This window comes from Sesamum indicum, linkage group LG4 (assembly GCF_000512975.1).
Source record: "Sesamum indicum cultivar Zhongzhi No. 13 linkage group LG4, S_indicum_v1.0, whole genome shotgun sequence".
NCBI classification, from domain to species: Eukaryota; Viridiplantae; Streptophyta; class Magnoliopsida; order Lamiales; family Pedaliaceae; genus Sesamum; species Sesamum indicum.
The window spans coordinates 8,875,315-8,894,912 of record NC_026148.1 but is presented as its reverse complement, the minus strand read 5'-3'; the positions used below and the strand labels follow the sequence as shown (position 1 = coordinate 8,894,912).

General features: G+C 35.3%; 3 protein-coding genes across 10 annotated transcripts; 2 read left to right on the top strand and 1 right to left on the bottom strand.

The window, feature by feature from the left end:
* LOC105160315 (protein yippee-like At4g27745) lies at positions 432–2,250 on the bottom strand. 5 transcript variants are annotated; one of them, XM_011077640.2, is made up of 5 exons: positions 2,216–2,250; positions 1,815–1,844; positions 1,603–1,634; positions 1,389–1,512; positions 432–858 (listed from the first exon to the last, which is right to left on the bottom strand). In XM_011077640.2, exons 4-5 carry the CDS (start codon positions 1,479–1,481, stop codon positions 631–633), a joined length of 321 nt encoding a protein of 106 aa, XP_011075942.1. In that variant the 5' UTR covers positions 1,482–1,512; positions 1,603–1,634; positions 1,815–1,844; positions 2,216–2,250; the 3' UTR covers positions 432–630. The 5 variants fall into 5 exon arrangements, with proteins under 5 accessions (XP_011075942.1, XP_011075945.1, XP_011075943.1 ...); XM_011077643.2 differs by lacking the exon at positions 1,815–1,844 and having other exon boundaries at positions 2,216–2,238; XM_011077641.2 differs by lacking the exon at positions 2,216–2,250 and having other exon boundaries at positions 1,800–2,029.
* On the top strand, positions 3,733–10,023 carry LOC105160314 (RNA-binding protein 1-like). 4 transcript variants are annotated; one of them, XM_011077634.2, is made up of 7 exons: positions 3,734–4,005; positions 4,707–4,828; positions 4,929–5,154; positions 5,225–5,286; positions 5,379–5,460; positions 7,154–7,273; positions 8,771–10,023. In XM_011077634.2, exons 1-6 carry the CDS (start codon positions 3,918–3,920, stop codon positions 7,255–7,257), a joined length of 684 nt encoding a protein of 227 aa, XP_011075936.1. In that variant the 5' UTR covers positions 3,734–3,917; the 3' UTR covers positions 7,258–7,273; positions 8,771–10,023. The 4 variants fall into 4 exon arrangements, with proteins under 4 accessions (XP_011075938.1, XP_011075936.1, XP_011075937.1 ...); XM_011077635.2 differs by lacking the exon at positions 8,771–10,023 and adding an exon at positions 7,387–7,718 and having other exon boundaries at positions 3,736–4,005; positions 4,932–5,154; XM_020693353.1 differs by lacking the exon at positions 8,771–10,023 and adding an exon at positions 7,387–7,718 and having other exon boundaries at positions 3,736–4,005.
* LOC105160313 (oligopeptide transporter 6) lies at positions 13,012–16,856 on the top strand. The gene is made up of 6 exons (XM_011077633.2): positions 13,012–13,617; positions 13,742–13,839; positions 13,924–14,493; positions 14,667–14,925; positions 15,043–15,225; positions 15,313–16,856. Exons 1-6 carry the CDS (start codon positions 13,156–13,158, stop codon positions 15,925–15,927), a joined length of 2,187 nt encoding a protein of 728 aa, XP_011075935.1. The 5' UTR covers positions 13,012–13,155; the 3' UTR covers positions 15,928–16,856.

The window sequence follows — 19,598 nt, the reverse complement described above, 5'->3', positions numbered from 1 at the left end:
TATGAAGCTTCCAAGGATGCTGAAGATGCAATAAGGTCGCCCTGTTGTTGACACAGATATGCAAGAGCTAGATACCAAGTCATATATGCTCAAGAGTTACAGTATTTCCAGTGAAATACAGTTAAAATAGTAATAATGATGATAATACCAACAACCATAAAGCAGCTTCAGTGATCTAAGATGGCCCCCATTGTACGCTTCTGTACGAGGAAGAGGCGAACAACCACACCCCCAAGAGTTCTCAGTATTTATGCTGACAAGTTCTTCCACAGTTGATTCATATTAAGTCTGACAACCAATACCTTTATTTACAAAGGTAATACAGTGTATTTGTGAATTACAAGGAAACAAAGGATTAACAGAGCACAGAAGTATTCTATGCAAAGAGTGCAACTCTGCAGGAGATCGATCACTGGAAACGGTAATAGACATATGGTTAACAAAGAGACAACTTGTTCAATAAACTTGCAAATGTAAGATATCAAGACAGAACCAAAGTCTTTAATCCAACAAATCTTAAAATTTGGACAACTGCTGTACAGAATGCACACTTGAATGAATAAACTCCCACATGCGGGGTGAATTTATATTGCTTTATCAGACACGATCCCATCAGCTTACCACACAGTACTACCAGTTCTCCTTAACAATTTTCGACTTTTCAAATATGAATTTACCCTCTTTGTATTTCTGTGATGCCTCATAAGCACGTTCGTACTTCCACCCCAACACCTCATTGCAATCCGCACAAGAGATATCAGCAACTGTGTGGAGACCAGTCATAAGATGCCTGTCCTCCTTGACACCGACAACAATGTTCATGGCATGGGAGAATAAAAAGGCTCTGCCATGTCTTCCCTGGAATACAAGATTTTGTATCAAGAAAAAGATAAGAACCTCGTCCAACTAAAATACTAATAATAAAGCTTCTAATATATAATGAATAGTCAAAATTGTACTGGATTTATATCAATTACATTGCCTTTGCAAGAATCTTGAAGCTAAGATTCAAGAAATATCAACCCTGATTTGGGTAGAAGTATTCGTAATCTTTGTTCTAAGGCTGATTTCATTGCTTGCAGGCGCTGTAGAGGCACTGATTAACTAAATTCTAAATAGACCGTGTTCAGCTCTGGAACTTCACTCTACATGAATGCATGAGCCAAAATCTAATACATCATCATCACTACTAATTGACAAACAAATCGAATCATTATTTCCTATATTTAAAGTTGTTTTTATAAAATTCCTCATAGTTCTAGCAACCAAACACACATCATATCCAACTTGCCAATATTGGGAGCTACTGGTAATATAAGAGGTAGTCAATTAACAATAAGGGTACATATCTATAAGGGGAAATTTTCCGAACAGATGGAATGCTTCACCTGAAATGCCTTAGAGATTATGTCATCATGAAGTGAAACATGATTCCTGCATTTGTAGCAGCAATACAAGCGAGGACCAACTACTTCACCCATTGAACAAAAACTTCCAAGCCCAGAAACCTCACTGATTCCAAAACCACAATTCAAAGAAGCTTAACACCAACAAATAAAAGAAAAAGAAACCCATAGAAGGAAGAGACCAAATATCCTTTACCTTCACCGCAAACTCAAAGATGGCCCAGAAATCTGCATCAAGAAATATGAACTTCAGACACAGTATTATGCAAGAATATACCAGAACTGGAAACTTACAACACCTCACCAGTTCATTAAAAATGGAAAATCCAACTCAAGTAGAACAATTTATAAGAGGAAAGAACACAAGTTAGCCCATAAAAGAGATCCACATACAAGAAAATACTTCACCTTCAAGAGAATCAATGACGGCCCTCAAACCTGAACAAGAAGATGAGGGCACCAGTGTGTGTTAGGTCGGGAGATTATGCCAAATTGGATTGCATGATTTGGTAAAAAGGACAGTCAAGAAATAAGAAATTGGAAAGGAAAATCAAGCGGCTATGAAAAAGACAGCATTTTTCAAAGAGTAAACAACAAGCAAAATATATACAATAAATGAAAAAGAAACAGTGAGCGGCATATTATAATACTACACACAATATATCATCAAGTACAATAATTCAAGAAAAGAAACAACTTATATATTTTCACTGCTGTAATCTATGATTCTTTGCTTGGAATCGAGTAGAACTATTTTTACTGAAATGGGAATTACTGTTAAAATTTACATGGTATGTGGGAATACTGACCTGCCCACTTTACCTTGGAGTTGATAGCAGCCATTTCTAAGGTTCTTGGAGAGAGAAATGGTGAGTGGGAGGATTTTGTGCCGGGTTTTGAGTTTGATGGTTTTGTAGCTTCTGTGACAATGGGAAAGTTGGCTTCACGCGCGGTGTGGAGCGTGCGAGGTGAAGACAGGAAGATATTTTGTGATATTGGGCTTTGCTAATTTTGAGGTGCCTAATGCTGGGCTTTTGGGCCCTTTGCCTGTTTTTCAGGGTCTTTTCACAGAAAACTCCTACTTTAATGTTATGGGCTCAATTTTTTATATTTTTTAAATCAGAATATTATTTCTTTCTTAATTGTTAATCTTCTATGAATTAATAATAAATTCATATTATCAAACTTTTAAGTTCTGGAATAAATTCAAGTCCTTGTGTAATCATTAAACTGTGGAGATTTTTTGTGCTTTATATTTGGAAAAAAGTATATTTCTCTATGATTTAATAAATGAATAAGAATTCATTTCTCACATAATATTTTAATTAGGTTTACCATAATACATACAAGTTTGAACTAATGAACCCATAGCAAGACCATGTGAAGAACAACGTCATGCAATTTTATACACCATATCAGGACCACATTTAAATACTCTGAAATAATTAAAAAATACTTCGAGTATAATTTATATGTTTTAGATATATTTTAATTCCATTGCTACTACAGTATAATTCAAACTTGAGTATATAGAAACTCACAAGACTACATGATTAATAATTGTATTATTAGTTCATGTGAAATCATACAATTTTACCATATTTATAAGGGTTAATTACAACTGCTTCCCATAATGTTCGATATGATTACAAATACCCCTTGTGGTCTAAAAAATTATAAGTATGCTTCTCAAATGAAAAAGAATTATATATTTTTTAGATGGTGAAGTGGACATTACTATTTTATTATTTATATAATTTAAAAAAATAGAAATAAATATCTTAAAAAATATAAAAAAATTTGATCATGGATAAAAAAATAATAATTTATAGAAAATATTAGTTCATAAAATTATAATATATATATAAATTTATAATTCATACTTCAAAATAGCATTTTGGTCAATTTACCAAAAAAATTCAGATGAAAACTTAAAGGAAACGAACAGAATAAATCCGAATATTGAAATCAAGAATATATTTATAAATTTTTAAACAATAATAAATTATTTACAATTATATCGAATTTCATACGAGGTGATTTTAATTTATCATATTCATAAAATACATCCTATCTATGCTCCAAATATAATTTTTGCTACATTGGTTACTATTGGTAACTTAATTTGTTTATAATTTCACTGATTTAACACAAGAAGAGGGTATAACCAAAAGTATTTTCGGTAGTTAAAATGCGTATCATGAGAGAGCACAATCGATATAAGTGTGCAATTTAAATTATTTTTATCTAATTAAATATAGAAGAAAAAACTATATAATAAAAACTATAAAGAAGAGAGTGGGAAAAGAAAAAAAGAATGCTGTTTGGGAATTGGGATTGACGTGGGTATAAAAGGGCTGTCTACTCGTCATCTTGTCGAGAATGAAGGATGCGTTACACTCCCTTCCGGTCAAGCGAAAATCAGAATACAAAACCCTAACTTCGCCAATTGCTTGAGCTTGGCATTCTTTTCAATCTAATTCATAATTCTGTAATCAATCGAGAGTAAGAATGGGGGATGCTTATTGGAGATACGGCGACGGCAGGCAGCAGCCGGCGACGCTTCCTCAGGTGGCCAAGCGACCCCGTTCGGACTTTGGTAACTCTTCCCCCTCCATAATCATTTATCCTTTTATTGATACACGTGTGATGTGAATCTTTGGTGATTTTATTTGTATGGGCTAGGGATTGATATCTTGCTTTTTTGTATGCGAAAGTATCTGTATAATTGTTTCTGTTTCGGGTAAGCTGGGTTTTACGAGAACGATCGTCGAAGAAAAAAATTTTGTGAAGTTCTGATCCTGATTATGTGTACCTGGATTTATTTTAAATAGGCCGCTGAAGTATTTAACCTTAGTTAAGTCCTTATATCTGCAGATGCAGAGGAGGTTTCAATATTTGGATGATTTGTAACCTCTGATTCTTTTGTTGTGGTAAAAGCATGTCTACTGCAAATTTGTGTGTGAGGCAGGTCATTGAAATCTCCTTATGCAACTCTGCAGAAAATCGGCCTAAAGAATGTAAGTTCAGTTGGTGCTCAGAGGATAACGGGCCAAATTTAATGCATTTTTGCATTATGCAAGTCATAATTTTCTACTTAACACGGAGAGTGCAGTTTCACCAGAATGGATTAGCATATAGGATTCGTTGGTTAGATCACTTCTGAAGATTCTCTTGTTGTGGCTTCCTCACTGGTTTTTGGTTAAGGATTCTTATTATGATTTAGATGCTTATTTAATGTTTACTGAACTTTCCTTTATTAGTGAATTTACATGAACTTTCTATTTTCATGAATAAAAGAGATGCCGAGCGCCCATGACGTGCCCAGTTACTATGCTCGTGAGGAGGATAGGGCAGGACCCCGTATCATTAGAGATACTGAATCTGTCAATGCATCATATGAACGCTACTTGCGCAGCTCGGTATTCATTTTTTCTCTTGTTTCATTATTGGGATTGTGATTTTGTCTTTGCCTATCTATCTCTACCATATGCATTTGTAAAATATGGTGCAATCTACCAGCAGATTTCATCATATGGCGGTGAAGCTGGAAGATCTTTGAGTGGTGGACATCATCAGGTAGATGATCCACGGGGCATAGCAATTGGGGGATCAGACCCAGCAATGCCTGCAAAACCCCGCTCCATTGGAATGGGAGGACGGCCTGAAGTTCCACTCCCTCCTGATGCTAGCAGCACGTTGTTTGTGGAGGGTTTGCCAGCGAATTGCACCCGCAGAGAGGTTTCTCGTATCCTCCAGATTGTATAAGTTTTTCCCACTATTCCAGCTTCTTTTTGTTCCTTGATTTTAGTTTGCAGATATATTTCGCCCTTTTGTGGGCTATAAGGAAGTAAGGCTCGTGACTAAGGAGTCGAGACATGTGAGAATATGTCTTATTATGTATTTTTTGTACATGTAATGATGTAAAATTGTGTTCATTCTAATGATGCTGTTTGAAACTAATCTATGCAGCCTGGGGGTGATCCACTGGTGCTTTGCTTTGTTGATTTTGAGAGTCCAGCTCACGCGGCCACAGCAATGGATGCTCTACAAGGTGAGACCAGCACATGTTTTTATTTTATATCCTATGTAACTGTTGTTGCAACTCAGAAAGCCATTTTCTGGGTTAGTTTGAGAATGGTTCATGAATGTGGAATTCATTAAGAATTTAGTCCTTCATTTTGAATTTCAAATGATTGCCGCTGTGCACGAACACAAAGGGCTCCTTGTGCTTTTTGGGGGTTGAAGTCTTGATGGAAGATGGGGTGTATTGTGTTTCCCCTGAACAACTTGGCATCCATGTCTAATAAGTTCACAACAGTTGAAATTTAATAGCTGGCCTTCCTTTTCATGATGCAAATAATGACTCCAAAAGAATTTAGGATTCAATCCTTTTGCTGATAGGTCATAGGTAGCATCTCAATCCAGTATACACGTATTTACAGTTCTGATCTGTTTATTCATGTACACACTGGAGTCGATTAGAATTTTCATGATGTTCTAAAAAGAGCAATACACTCTGCAACCTTTCAGATGATTAGTTTTACTAGGAATAGGATGACCTCGACCGCTTGACGGCCATACTTATTCAAATTGGGCAGCGCAAGACCATCAGTTTCATTACTATGAGCACACTTATGCTTGTATAGAATTCCCTGTCTCTTCTATGATTATTGGTATGTGCTCGAAATAACACCATGCCTCTACCTTTACGTGTCTGCTGTGACTTCTCTCCTTTTTTCTGTGGAGAAATCAGAATACTGATCTTGTATCTAGTCTGAGGTGAGATTAGCTGCTCTTTTGGCTTGCAGTAAGCATTGTGAGTAATAGGGTACTGATTAGAGGTAGAGTGGGTTGTCCTTCTTGTCAGAAAGGAGCAAGTCTTGAAGAGATGTGTGTTCATTTTTCATGCATCCTTATCTTGGTGACTTGTAGTCATGGGATTGGGTGGAGTTGATATGTCTATTACATATTCACATGTTACAAATCACACATGAAGAGAAACTTTGTATTCAAAGTTAGTGTTGGCTTTTGACTTGACATTCAAGAGTGCTCCCAGGTTCTAATTATCAAAATTAAAATTTATATCATTGTTTTGGAATGTTATTGATTTGTTCATAAAAGACAACTTTATTAACTTCAATTAACAACAATTACAACTTAAAGCCACATTACCCAAGGAGCTGATGTGAGGTGAACATTTACACTTTTCTGTCATTGGGTAGATTAGTCATTAAAAGTTTGTTTAAAATTATGAACCAATTTTTCCTGAGAATTTGGTAAAACGTAAATAATCCACATCAGATTGTTGCAGTATGTTTACATTAACACTGAATTGTGATTTTTAATTAGCAAATTAATAGCTAGATAAGAATTGATGAATATAGAACTATAACTCATGAAATATGTCTTATTCATTACTCGAGTATTGGCCTCAAAGCTCTTAGTTTACTTTTATGCAACTTATTGGTATATGGAAACTCATAGTTCTTGTATCTTTATTCGCCTTCTGATTATGTTTGTGAAAAGATCCTATTGCACTGTTACCCGTGCTAGTACCAGGTTTTCTGCTTTGCTCATTTGGTAACTGTCTAATTTCTTGAACGGATATGTTTGATGAGTAAGAATTAACAATGAAGCGACCGTCGAAATCCTTACCATCACCTGTTCTCTAGTATACGTGGTTTTCCATCGCCAACTCAAACCGACGCCAGTTGCACGGTAAAATAGTCGAGCTAATCTTGCAGGTTACAAATTTGACGAGCACGACCGTGATTCAGCGCACTTAAGGCTCCAATTCGCTCGTTACCCTGGTGCAAGGTCGGGGGGTGGGCATCGTGGGAAACGTTGAGATTGTGATTTGACAGGTGAAGAATGCTATCATACGCTTGACCTTTATTATTAATAACCATTTAGGTTTCACTAAAAGTCGATGGTGGGCGATAAATTGCGCTGAAAATGGAACTACGCTTCTGTGTAGGACCCACTATATAAGGAGATTACGATTTGCGAGTATCGCAGCTTTGAAGTGTTGTGAAATTCTTGCGGATGCTTTGCTTAGGATCAGTGCGTTTGTGTCAATTGGATGGACGACTATTTGCATATACGGCTGTTGCCCTAACCTTTACCTTTATCTCCGATAGTTAAGAGACAACAGTGATGTTACGATATTTGAAACTACTTTGTAATAACTTCAAGTAATTTGGAACTACCTCCTAGGACTGCTGTTTTTATAGCCTCCTGCTGTAAGATTATCATTTCGTTGCAGTACAGATACCTTGGTTTCTTAATGCTTATTTCCCTTTATGTCCAGATTGATGTAGTTAGACGTGGTAGGCAGAACTGGTATCCTGTTTCATGCGCATATGTACGCGGTTTCAAAATTTCCCTTGAACAATTGAATGTCTTTTGGTATTCTTTCTACCAGAAATCTTGGGAATTCTTTAATTGGAAATATGTGAATTTACTGCAAAATTACAAAACACAAGGTGCCAAGAATTGTTGTTAATCAGATTTAACCACACATATTTGGTTGAAGAACTTGGTAACACCTGTGTGTTCTCTCACAAGTCTCCTAAAATATGGGATATCTTTCACTTTTCAGTGAACTTCAATTTTCTTGAAGATCTCACAAATATTGATTTATACTAGGTTATCTTAGCACTAAAGGAATGTCTAGATAACTTTGTATTTTTACGGAGTTGGAAAATGCTGGTCATGAAAAATATGTTTTCAAATGATTTGATGGGAAGCCTTCGGTGGTTTCTTTCTCTTCAAATTGCAACTCACCTCATATTAAAAATTTATTTTATTTACTTTCCTACATAAGAGTATGCTGTTTTGATTAAATAGTAATGGTCAACTTGTATTTCTGTCTACAGAAACCATATTCCAATTGTGTCAGCTAGTTATCCAACAGGCCCAATGTTTTGATTTGTGGAATGTGTTTCTGCCTTGTGAAACCATGCCTGGGGAAACAGTAAAAATACTCCATTCATCCTATGGAATCTCTTTATTCTGATTGGAATCATTCTACATGCATTACCGCCATTTTAGAATACTTTGGTAATTTATTCGGCCCGAACTGAGGAATCCCTTAGATATAATCTGCTACTTCAAGGGCAGTCCTTCCGTATTCACAACGGAAGTTAAATAAGGATTGAAATCATGTATGGGAATCATTTTAATAACCCCAGTTTAGTGGGCCTTTGGACTTGATATTTTTTATATAAACTTTGGAGCAATGTAGAATCAAGGCATTAAAGATGTGTCCTTGGATAGGAAAATTTGGTTATTCTGATTATGTTATCATCTTAAGATAGTCTGTAGTCAGTTCCTGACCTTCGGTTGGCTGTATTTTTCAGAAAATGAGAGGATGCATCATTCCTGAAGCTGACCATAGCACAAGACATCCTCCCTTTTGCCTTGCATTTGTCGTGATCACCGATTTGTTCAGTTCTGAAAATAGATAATATGCTATTGCTGTTTCTGCCTTAACTGTCCTCAAGCTGTCGCACTATTCTGGTTTTTTAGTGCCTTCTCGTATTTATAAGAAGTCATAGGCACACTGCTTCTATCGGATATTTTGCTGATGTAGAAAAAGGAAAGAGCATATGGAATCAGAAATTTCAGCTGGAAATGATAGAATGACTGGGCCACCTGCAGAGGTCAATTATGGATAATTCTTCACCATTAGCGATGCCCATGGTTGGCTCTTTCGTCAGTTTTATAGCAATTGAAACTTGCATCTGTATATCCGTACAGCTTTGGGTGGTGGATTAAAATGCGTAAAAGGTGGCCAACTGTTATCCCAGCTGAGCTTGAACGTTAAAAAAGAATCTAGCTTAGGTTCTGAATAGTCTAGTATTAGTTAGGGTCTAAGTATGGCAAGCGTTAATGCTCTGTAAGCTTTACAAATTTTAATGGAAGCAACATATGTCCTGTGAGAAAAGTGACCTGGTGAGAAACAATCATGAAATTTAATTTGTTTTCACTTGATGGCCTAGCTGGAAATCATCAATACAAGCTACACCAAGCAAAACTAATTTCAGATATTTATATACGTATGGAGTTTACTTACCATTGTTTCAAGTGCATTTTGGATAACTAGATGTCCCATGCTAAAAAAGAAGTACTTTTGAATGTCTGAGGAGGTGAATAGTCCAGTACTAGTTTGGGATTGCTTGTAGTGCATGGTTATTGCCTTTGTGATGTGGGTTTTTTCTTGTACATTGCGACCAGACCTGGACCTAGTAAACTTCTGCTCAAGGTCTTTATGATAGTTTATTTTCCAGTGCATTCTCATTGCCTCTGCATATATGCAAAGTATGTTACTTGCTTAGTTATAGAGGATTTTGATTATGGTTTTTTTAACTGTGGCCTGTGAGCACAAGTTCACCTAGTTGATTTCTCTTTTGAAAGGCCTTATTCGAAGTTATATTGCTTGTAGTACAGTGTTATTGCACCTATATATGTGGAGCCTCCCATTTGGTTGGACATATGTTTTCATGTTTAATTGTGGCAAAATTGATGTATCCATCCCCAATGCTTCCACTAGAGGAAGCATAGTGAAATCTGTTATTGACTCTTTAGAAGAGAAAGCAGATTAGTAGGGAAGGTAAAATGCAGCTGGGGATAGGTAAAGAAAGTGTAAAGGTACTGCAATGGAGTATTACAGGTTGAATAGCACTAAAATGGTTAGGTCATTGGAGGTCAAGAAAGCAAGTAATGTGAGGATGGCATTGGGGAGGATGACGGATGAATTGAACAGAAGTAGTCTCCATTTGGAGGATGTGATGAATGCTGTGAATTAGAACTTCTTCTCAGACATGCATTTGGATTCAGATGAATGTAACATTGTGTAAATTCGTTCATGAAAACTGGGTGAAAAATGATAATCCTGTCGATTGAAGTGATTGATCCTCTGTTGTAAAGCTAATACGACTTACTGAAGCAGTATATCATGAGCTATTAGATCAATTTTCGCTTCTTCTAGTTGGAATCATTCTTATGGAATTGTATGATATAGCGGCTGGCGCTAGAGAACCGCAGCTTCTACGATTTGATTCATTGTAACTCTTGCTACCTATGATTATGAAGTTTTACAATTATGTTGAACAATGGACTATGTGTACAGTTGGTGATTTGATTTCCTAGTTAGCAGGTTATAATTTAATATATGCTGGTTCTCTTTTTGTTTGGTAAAATATATGGTGGTTCCTGAAGATGCCTTACAATTGTATAAGAAAATAACACTATAAAATGGTGAATGGTATTGGCAATGAGTGGGCTTTGAATAATCGGTCACCATGTTTTATATTTTTTACAGTTGGACAAGAAAATCGCGCAAAAATGCAAGTGAATTGTAGATATTTGTTTGCGTCATATTTTGTATTATAAAAGTTTAATAATATACGACATGAAATTGAAAATAGTATAAATTTAATAATGGCACAACTAAATTCTAATTTTTGAATCAAACAATAAAAAAAATGAAACAACTGAAGATAAGAAATCGGTAGTGGGCCAAAAAAGAAAGGAGCACATAGAGTTCTATTGCACGTTGAATAAATTTTTTTTAATCAAATTATTTTTATATAATTTTTATGCGGTAACGTATGTAAGGAGGTATATTTTCATCTTTATAAGTGTATTTTGGTTACAAAAAATTAGTTTAACTTACAATAAGTGAATAATAAGTCGATTGGGGGTAATTGAATTTTATTCACTTTTTTTGCTATATCAGGAAATTTAGTAAATATTAACTAACGAAATGATTTTTTGTTAGATAAAAACAAACTTAAAGAGTATTAGATGCAATATTTCAAATCATTGAGGGTTTATGTGTAATTACATTAAATATCATAAAAGAGCGATATAAAATATTATATTCACTGTGTGCTTTTGAATATCCAACTTTGTCTTTTTATTTCAATTCACATATTCGAAAATTAAATTTGGTTATATGGCAACTTCATATTCTTTAGGGTAATGGGTAATCAATCACATCTATTCAAATTTGGCATAATTACAAATACGTCATTATAGTTTGAGAAATTATAAATATTTTTTTGATTTTAATGTTTGTCTAACAACGAGTTCATTTTGTTAGTTTTTGTTAGATTTTCTTCTAATTTTATGGTTAACTAACTAAAATTCTCTTTTAAAATATAAATAATAATTTTATATATTTATGATTTTTTAGAATATTTTATGACCTAATATTCTCATAAGAATATTTATCTTTCTCATTCAAAAATTTTGTTACATTTTTTCACATACTTTATTATTTTTTTTAAAAACTTTCAAAATTAAAATAAGATAATAATGTCCATTTTATGGTCTATGACTATATAATTATTTTCTACTTTAAGACAGATATTTTTAATTTTTCAAGCGAGGAGAATATGTTCATAATTATACCTTACCTTGTTTTTTAATATACCCACAATCAAAAATTTTCCTTTCCTACTTTACTCAATATTTCTTTTATCTCATAGTATTCTTTCTTTTCACGTTTCCATTTTTTATCCCCCTGCCATGTTTGTTGGTTTGTCGTTTTACAATTTACTTTTTATTTTTCCTCTTTGATTCGGTTCAAAATATGTTACCTTGATCTGGTTATGTAATTTCCTCAAATCTATAATGGAAATAAAATAGGTACGTTAGGCTTGTCGGGATCGTTTTCAACAAAAACACAAGTTACTTTGGATCGAGATAGAAATATGAAATCAGAAGTTAAAAAGTCAAAACAATAAATGCCAATTACCTCGAGTGAATCAGATATGAGGTATTTGACACTGTAGATCAGATCACGTATCTTCATATGGGCTTCTCTTAACTTCAATCTTCTGGTGTATAATCCTCTTTAGATTTCGGGTCAACTAGCGGGGTGGGTCCTGGCGACCCGACCTGCGACCTCATAAGCGGATCCTGACAAAATGTCCATTTTGCCCTTAATGAAGAACTTTTTTATTTTTTTAATAGATAAACCCCCATCACTCTTGACCTCACGCATGTCTCTTTTTGGATAGTACAAGGGATTGCGTCTGCAATGGCTAATAAAAATGAATGTATTTAAGCATTAAATTAAAAATATAAATATGGAAGTAATCCAAAATAAGAAGACTGTGATGAGTTGACAAAATTTTTGAACAACTAACGAAATATTGGGACCAGATGAGATTTTATCCGGTTTTGAAGGAATCCAAAATTACGGGAATCTAAAAATTTGGTCAAAATGGTTGCAATTCGGTTAAAGAATCCCCATCCAAAAAATACTTTACTATACACATAATAGATAGGTAGAAGAATTGTCAAACTCAATTTCCAGCTCATGCAAACTTTAATCTAATTTGGAAACATAATCTCATCCACTTGCATTATAACTCAAATTCACAAAATCAGATAAGTAGAAGACTAATCCACTACTCCCAACCAAAATTAACAAACTAAGAAGTATGATTATCTATCTCTCTCTCTCTCTCTCTCTATATATATATATATATATATATAAAACAAATCTTAATTATGATTTGGATCACAATAACAAGGCTGAAAATGATTACAAATCAGGTTATGAATCCTCCAATCTGAGGAACTCTAATCCAACTAGGATTCTTCATGTCATATATATAAATATATCCATAAAACATAATGTATATTACTCATTCATGCAGAAACACCACTACATGTGAACAATTTGGATTCAAATCAAGAACGAGAAACTAAAGAGTCTGAATTCTTCTCCATGGCTGAGACTGCACAAGATTTTGATTTTGATGATGAATGTGTCATCAAACAAGTAGACGTAACCGTGCCGAAAACCGATGATCCTACAATGCCAGTATACACATTTAGAGTGTGGCTGCTGGGAATCACAGCCTGCATGTTGCTATCTTTTGTGAACCAGTTCTTCTGGTACAGAAGTGAGCCCCTGATCATCAGTTCCATCTCCATGCAGATTGCGGTGGTGCCAATAGGCCACTTGATGGCGCGAATGGTAACAAAACGATCCTTCTTGAAGGGGACGATGTTAGAGTTCACGTTGAATCCCGGGCCGTTCAATATCAAGGAGCATGTCATGATAACTATGCTTGCCAATGCTGGTGCTGGAACTGTTTATGCTACTCATATTTTGAGTGCTGTCAAGCTTTACTATAAGAAGAGCTTTGGTTTTGTTCCTGCCTTCATTGTCATGTTGACAACACAGGTACTTGATTTTATTGATTTTTTTTTCTCACTTTCTGGTTTCCTTTTGTTATCAGGTGACTGAATTTGATGTTTCATGATGGTTTTTAGATATGTTTTAACCCTATTTGTGCAATGTAACACAGTTGTTAGGATACGGGTGGGCTGGAATTTTTCGTAAATATTTGGTTGAACCAGGAGAGATGTGGTGGCCTAGTAACTTGGTTCAAGTCTCACTATTCAGGTATATTAGTGATCATGGCCTTAAAATTTCCCAATAAACTCCAGTTTTCTATAACTTTCTAATGATCCATTCTTGTTCTTGAAGGGCCTTACATGAGAAGGAGAAGAGACCTAAAGGAGGAACGAGCCGAACGCAGTTTTTCCTCATAGCCTTAGCTTGTAGCTTTGCTTACTACATCATTCCTGGTTACTTCTTTGTAATGTTGACATCAATTTCTTGGATTTGTTGGATTAACCCAAAATCTGTCCTAGTCAACCAAGTTGGCTCTGGCTTAAACGGCTTAGGAATCGGAGCCTTAGGATTTGATTGGTCGACAATTTCAGCATACCTCGGGAGCCCTCTTGCAAGTCCATGGTTTGCTTCTGCCAATGTTGCCGCAGGTTTTGTCCTGGTTATGTATGTGCTTACACCAGTAGGTTACTGGTTTAACCTCTACAACGCCAAGAACTTTCCTATATATTCGGCAAACCTTTTCCAGTTTGATGGTTCAAAGTACAACACAACTGCTATCATCAATTCCCACTTCAATCTTGATAAGGCAGCTTATGCAAAAGCCGGCCCGTTGTACCTCAGCACCATGTTTGCCTTGACTTATGGTCTTGGATTTGCTACTCTTTCTGCAACTCTGGTTCATGTGTTGCTCTTCAATGGAAGGTATTTTACTCGTTTCCACGTAATCGGATAGGCTGCATTAAGAGCATATACATGAGTTGCTGCTACTAGGTTGTGCTAGTCCTGGTCACTCTTTATTGTTTACTTTAAAAGTCTATTGTTTCTGGAAGTATTTTTAAGCTGATTATCCATTTACCTTACTGGATTGCATGCAGGGATTTATGGAAGCAAACGAAAACGGCGTTTAAAGGAAACAAGAAAATGGATGTGCACACAAGGCTTATGAAGGCATACAAACAGGTTCCAATGTGGTGGTTTCTAGCTATCCTCGTTGTTAACATTGCCGTTGTCCTATTTGCTTGTGCAAAATACGGAAGCTCGCTTCAATTGCCGTGGTGGGGTGTTTTGCTTGCTTGTGCAGTTGCGTTCATTTACACGCTTCCTATTGGCATCATAGTTGCTACTACAAACCAGGTACAAGAAATGCATGCTTTCTACATGTTTCAATTTTCAGTAGAACTCCAATCTCTTTTTCACATTCTTGATTTTCAATCTTTCCTTACTAATCATTCTTCTGTTTTGAGCCAAAAGCAACCAGGTTTAAACGTTATCACAGAGTACATAATAGGATATGCTTATCCTGGCCGTCCGGTGGCCAACATGTGCTTCAAGGTGTATGGATACATAAGCATGGTACAAGCTCTAACTTTCATAGCAGATTTCAAACTTGGCCACTACATGAAAATCCCACCAAGAGCAATGTTCAGTGTTCAGGTTAGTTTTCTGCTCCCTCAAATCCCTTTTCTTCATATTTCAAGAAACGTATACTAATGCTCTGCTAAAACCGATTGTTCTTTTCAGTTAGTGGGAACTGTTATTTCAGTAATCATATACACCACAACCGCGTGGTGGCTAATGGCAACCATCCCAAACCTCTGTGACACATCCTTGTTACCGGACGATAGCCCCTGGACTTGCCCGATGGATCATGTTTTCTACGACGCTTCTGTCATATGGGGCCTTGTTGGTCCACAGAGGATCTTCGGTAACCTTGGCATTTACCCTGCTATCAACTGGTTCTTTCTTGGTGGAGCCATTGCACCTTTGCTAGTTTGGCTGGCAGCAAAGGCATTCCCAAACCAGAAATGGATAGGCCTAATTCACATGCCAGTTTTGCTGGGCTCCACGGCCATGATGCCCCCGGCAACTGCAGTAAACTACACAAGTTGGGTTCTTGTTGCGTTTCTTTTCGGCTTTGTCCTGTATAGAAACCAGCCCCAGTGGTGGCAACGGTATAACTACGTATTGTCCGGTGGGTTAGATGCTGGGACGGCCTTTGTTACGGTGCTGATGTTCTTCGCTTTGCAGTCGAAAGGCATCAGTGTCCAATGGTGGGGAAACAACCTGGATGGATGCCCATTGGCTGCTTGTCCTACTGCAAAGGGGATAACAGCTCAAGGATGTCCTGTTAACTAGTGCAGCAATCGGTAACTTTAGATCTTAGAATCAGTTTTCTAGAAAATATTGGTCCGTAGTTTCTACTAACATACGTTGTTTACTAAAACATCTGAACATGTTAATTTCTGTCTTGAGTCTTGATGTGAATATGGCAAAGTAAGTTTCAACATTCATGGTCTTGATGAAGACAAAATCCCACATCATGAATTTCCACAAAATCCATTCGTTTGTTCTCATTCCACAAAACGTCTGTCTTCGTAGGTTTGGACCATTTCAACCAAGAAAAGAACAAACAAGTCAGTTTAAAGTAAGTTATGCTTTCCACCCTTTGAATATCAAACAAGTGGAAGAAGCACATCAATTCATGGTTGCACATCATACTTAAAACTATTTCTTCTGTTTTCTGCACATAATTTTGGTCATTTTTAATACTATTACACATAATACAAACCAAATTATTAATATTTCTACTAAGTAACGACCAATTCGTCTACGACTAACTCGACGATCGTGTTGTGACTGGAATATTATGCTTGTGAAATTCTTGCGCGCAAAAGGACACAAACCCCATCCACAAAATAGTCAAGGCAGCCGCTGATCCTCCAGAATGACTTTTCACATGAATAACAAAATGGAAAATTCTAACTCAAACCGATTTGAACAAACATGAACCAATTATATACTTATCGTATCATTTGTGTAACGAACTCTCAAATGGCATTCACTAATTATTAAATCAAGAAAAACATTAACATTGCTAGCAGAGAAGTTGCTAAAACAATCACACGACTCTCTAAATTCACAAACCAACACCAAATATATATATATATATATATATATAACAAGAACATTAGGATACTACATATGTATGGATTGACAGCCCTCCAAATCTCTACTTTCTTTGAATCCTAGAACTGTTGAATAATATGAAAGAAAATTAAACTCATTCCTGCCCTGAAAAAGGAAGCATGCTGGCTGTGTATGTGTGTGTGTGTATAGAGAGAGAGAGAGAGAGGGAGAGGAAGATTAAATTTGTAGCAGAAAAGCATACAAGAGTGATATTGATTCGGCTCATACCCTAAACTGCATATATATATGAAGGAATGAATGAATGAATGGTGCTGAGCCAAAGCAATATCACGCCATGTCTGCTTCTCAGAACCACTTCTGCAGCTTATAATCTATAATGAAGAAATGGTGGTGAATGAAGAGGGTGGAGTGCAGCCCCTCCTTATATAGGGCAGAATTAGATTTTTTAATGCTATAATATCAAGTGTGTGTGTGTGGTTGGTTCCTCCAAACAAGGATCCCAGCCTACTCTCAACATTACCCAAGGGGCATCATCACTATAATATACATATGTCCAATGAATAATATTTATATATATATATTATCATCAGGATCTAAGAATCCACAATACAATTTTTTTTAATTTTTTACAGAATTAAAAAAGGAAAATGTATGTTTACTGACAGTGGGAGATAATTTGGACACGTGAACTTGTACCATATTGTGCTCTTCTCTCTCTCTCTCTATATATATATATATATTCTATGCAGTATAGTATTTCGGCGTATGTTGTGGTATCCAGCCTTACATAATGATGTTTGTAATTCTGATACGTTATTTTTGTGTGTATATATATAATAAATGATATTTTATGTTTTAAAATATATTATAAATAAAAAAATATATATAAATCAACAGATCATATTTTTAAAAATAAAAGAAAGGAAGCAACAAATAAAAAAGAAAAGGGTATTATCAGTGTCATAACAGTCATTTATGAGAGAAAAAAGCATTTTCTTTTTATATAATATAGATATACGTACCCTATATAGGAAAATTTGTATTTTTGATATCATATGTTTGTTTGTTTTTTTAATTTAATTTTATTTGTTACAATTTTCTCATATTGTACTTAATAAGTTGCAATTTTTTTTTTATTTTAGTCTTCATCTTTATTTTCATCCAATAATTAATTGAGCCTTTAGCATTTTTCGTTAATTATTGAACGAGAAATGCACATAAAACTTAAAAAATTGATAAAATCTTCAACTTATAGAATGCAATATGAGAAAATTCGTAAGAAATGAGACTAAATTGAAAAAGACACTTTATGGGACCAGAAATGCAATTTGTTGTGGAAATTGTGTGATTTGTGTTTATTATCATATTTCAAAAAAACTTCATATATAAAATATCATTATATAAATTATCATAATTACATATAGTACGGAAATGAATGAAATAAATTTAGAAATTAAAAAAGGTGCAAGTTTTAACTGTTGAACATGCCTCCAGGATAAAACTCCAGGTTTTAACGGTGCTATGTTTGTCAAAACCCGTAAACTATCAACGCAAAATTCACTCTCTCAATGGCCAAATAAAGGAAGATAATGACTCGTTAAATAGTTGTAAGAATTTGACCGTTATAAAACATCAAATTGCCTAACTAAAATTCATAATAATAAATTCAATTATATAAATATATAAAATGTAACGGTCAAACACTTATTAAACCTCATAAAATTACAATTAGATCATTATAATGAAGGAGGATGGGGTCACATGCTCACACCTGAGTGGGGAAAAAGAAGGCAAGGGTGGCGGAGGAAGAAGGAAGAAGGAAGGAGGGTCGGGGCGGCAAAAGAAGGCAGGGGCAATGGAGGAGGAAGAAGGAATGAGGAGTGGCAGAAGGGAGGCGACGGTCAGGGGGGCAAAGGACCGGCAGGGAAGCAAGACAGAATGGGGGGAAGAAGACAGGGGGCAAGGGGGTAATTTTTGTCCTCTTAATCGATTTGGACCCCAAATTCTCAAAGTAAACAACTTGTACAACTCATCTTATTCAACCTAATCTTCTCAAATAAATAAGGCCTGAAATAATTAACATCTAAAACTTTAAGATATCATAGTGCAAATAAACTAAGTAATATTTTTGCGTAAACATTAAGACATCAAAATCCACCTTTTATATATATATATATATATATATACACTACATTATCAAGTGGAACAAGAATATCAACTGTTGTATTTCACAACAGGTAAAGAATCAGTTCGCAATGGTTAGAATTAGGAAAGCAGGCTTTTATAAAACTGTTTGGTTTTTTTATTGGTACCAAAAACAGAAACCAGAAAACATGGTGCAGTCTCAGCAGTACATATTAAGTAATTTGCAGTGGTCCTTCCCTCAATCAACCTATATACATATAATAATATAGTAAAAAGCTATAGAAAAGTGTGAAGGAGTGGCTGAAAAACACAGTCTTGTCCTTAATTAAAAAATTTCCTTGCATCTAATCCATAATCCATAACGTGGAAGGTAGCTACCTATTACTTTAATCCAGTCAACAATTATAGGGAAAATCTAGGCACCTTATCACAAAGATAGTCAGAATCTTTCTCCTCCAATCATAATCTTCAATATTTCCACCATATTTTTATACTTTTTCAGGTTTAATATAATTACATATAGACCTTATGTGGTTTAAAAAATCATATCTGACGTAATTAATATTTGTTTCTGTCTAACAAATAGAACCGTCTATTATTCAAGATTTAGTTGTACAAAAACATGATAAACCAAGTGTTGAAGCTCTTCACCCTCGACCTTCAATGCTTAAAGTTGTACGGCTGGTAACAAACTAGTAAAACAGATTGACGACTGTGTTAAGTGATGGTTGATT

Coding starts and splice junctions, on each gene's coding strand:
- LOC105160313 (XM_011077633.2), top strand. CDS start 13,156: ATGGCTGAGACTGCACAAGATTTTGATTTTGATGATGAATGTGTCATC. Junction 14,494..14,666: donor GTGTTGCTCTTCAATGGAAG/GTATTTTACTCG, acceptor GATTGCATGCAG/GGATTTATGGAAGCAAACGA. Junction 15,226..15,312: donor GAGCAATGTTCAGTGTTCAG/GTTAGTTTTCTG, acceptor TGTTCTTTTCAG/TTAGTGGGAACTGTTATTTC.
- LOC105160314 (XM_011077634.2), top strand. CDS start 3,918: ATGGGGGATGCTTATTGGAGATACGGCGACGGCAGGCAGCAGCCGGCG. Junction 4,829..4,928: donor AACGCTACTTGCGCAGCTCG/GTATTCATTTTT, acceptor GCAATCTACCAG/CAGATTTCATCATATGGCGG. Junction 5,155..5,224: donor CACCCGCAGAGAGGTTTCTC/GTATCCTCCAGA, acceptor TTTAGTTTGCAG/ATATATTTCGCCCTTTTGTG.
- LOC105160315 (XM_011077640.2), bottom strand. CDS start 1,481: ATGGGTGAAGTAGTTGGTCCTCGCTTGTATTGCTGCTACAAATGCAGG. Junction 859..1,388: donor TAATCTCTAAGGCATTTCAG/GTGAAGCATTCC, acceptor CTTGTATTCCAG/GGAAGACATGGCAGAGCCTT.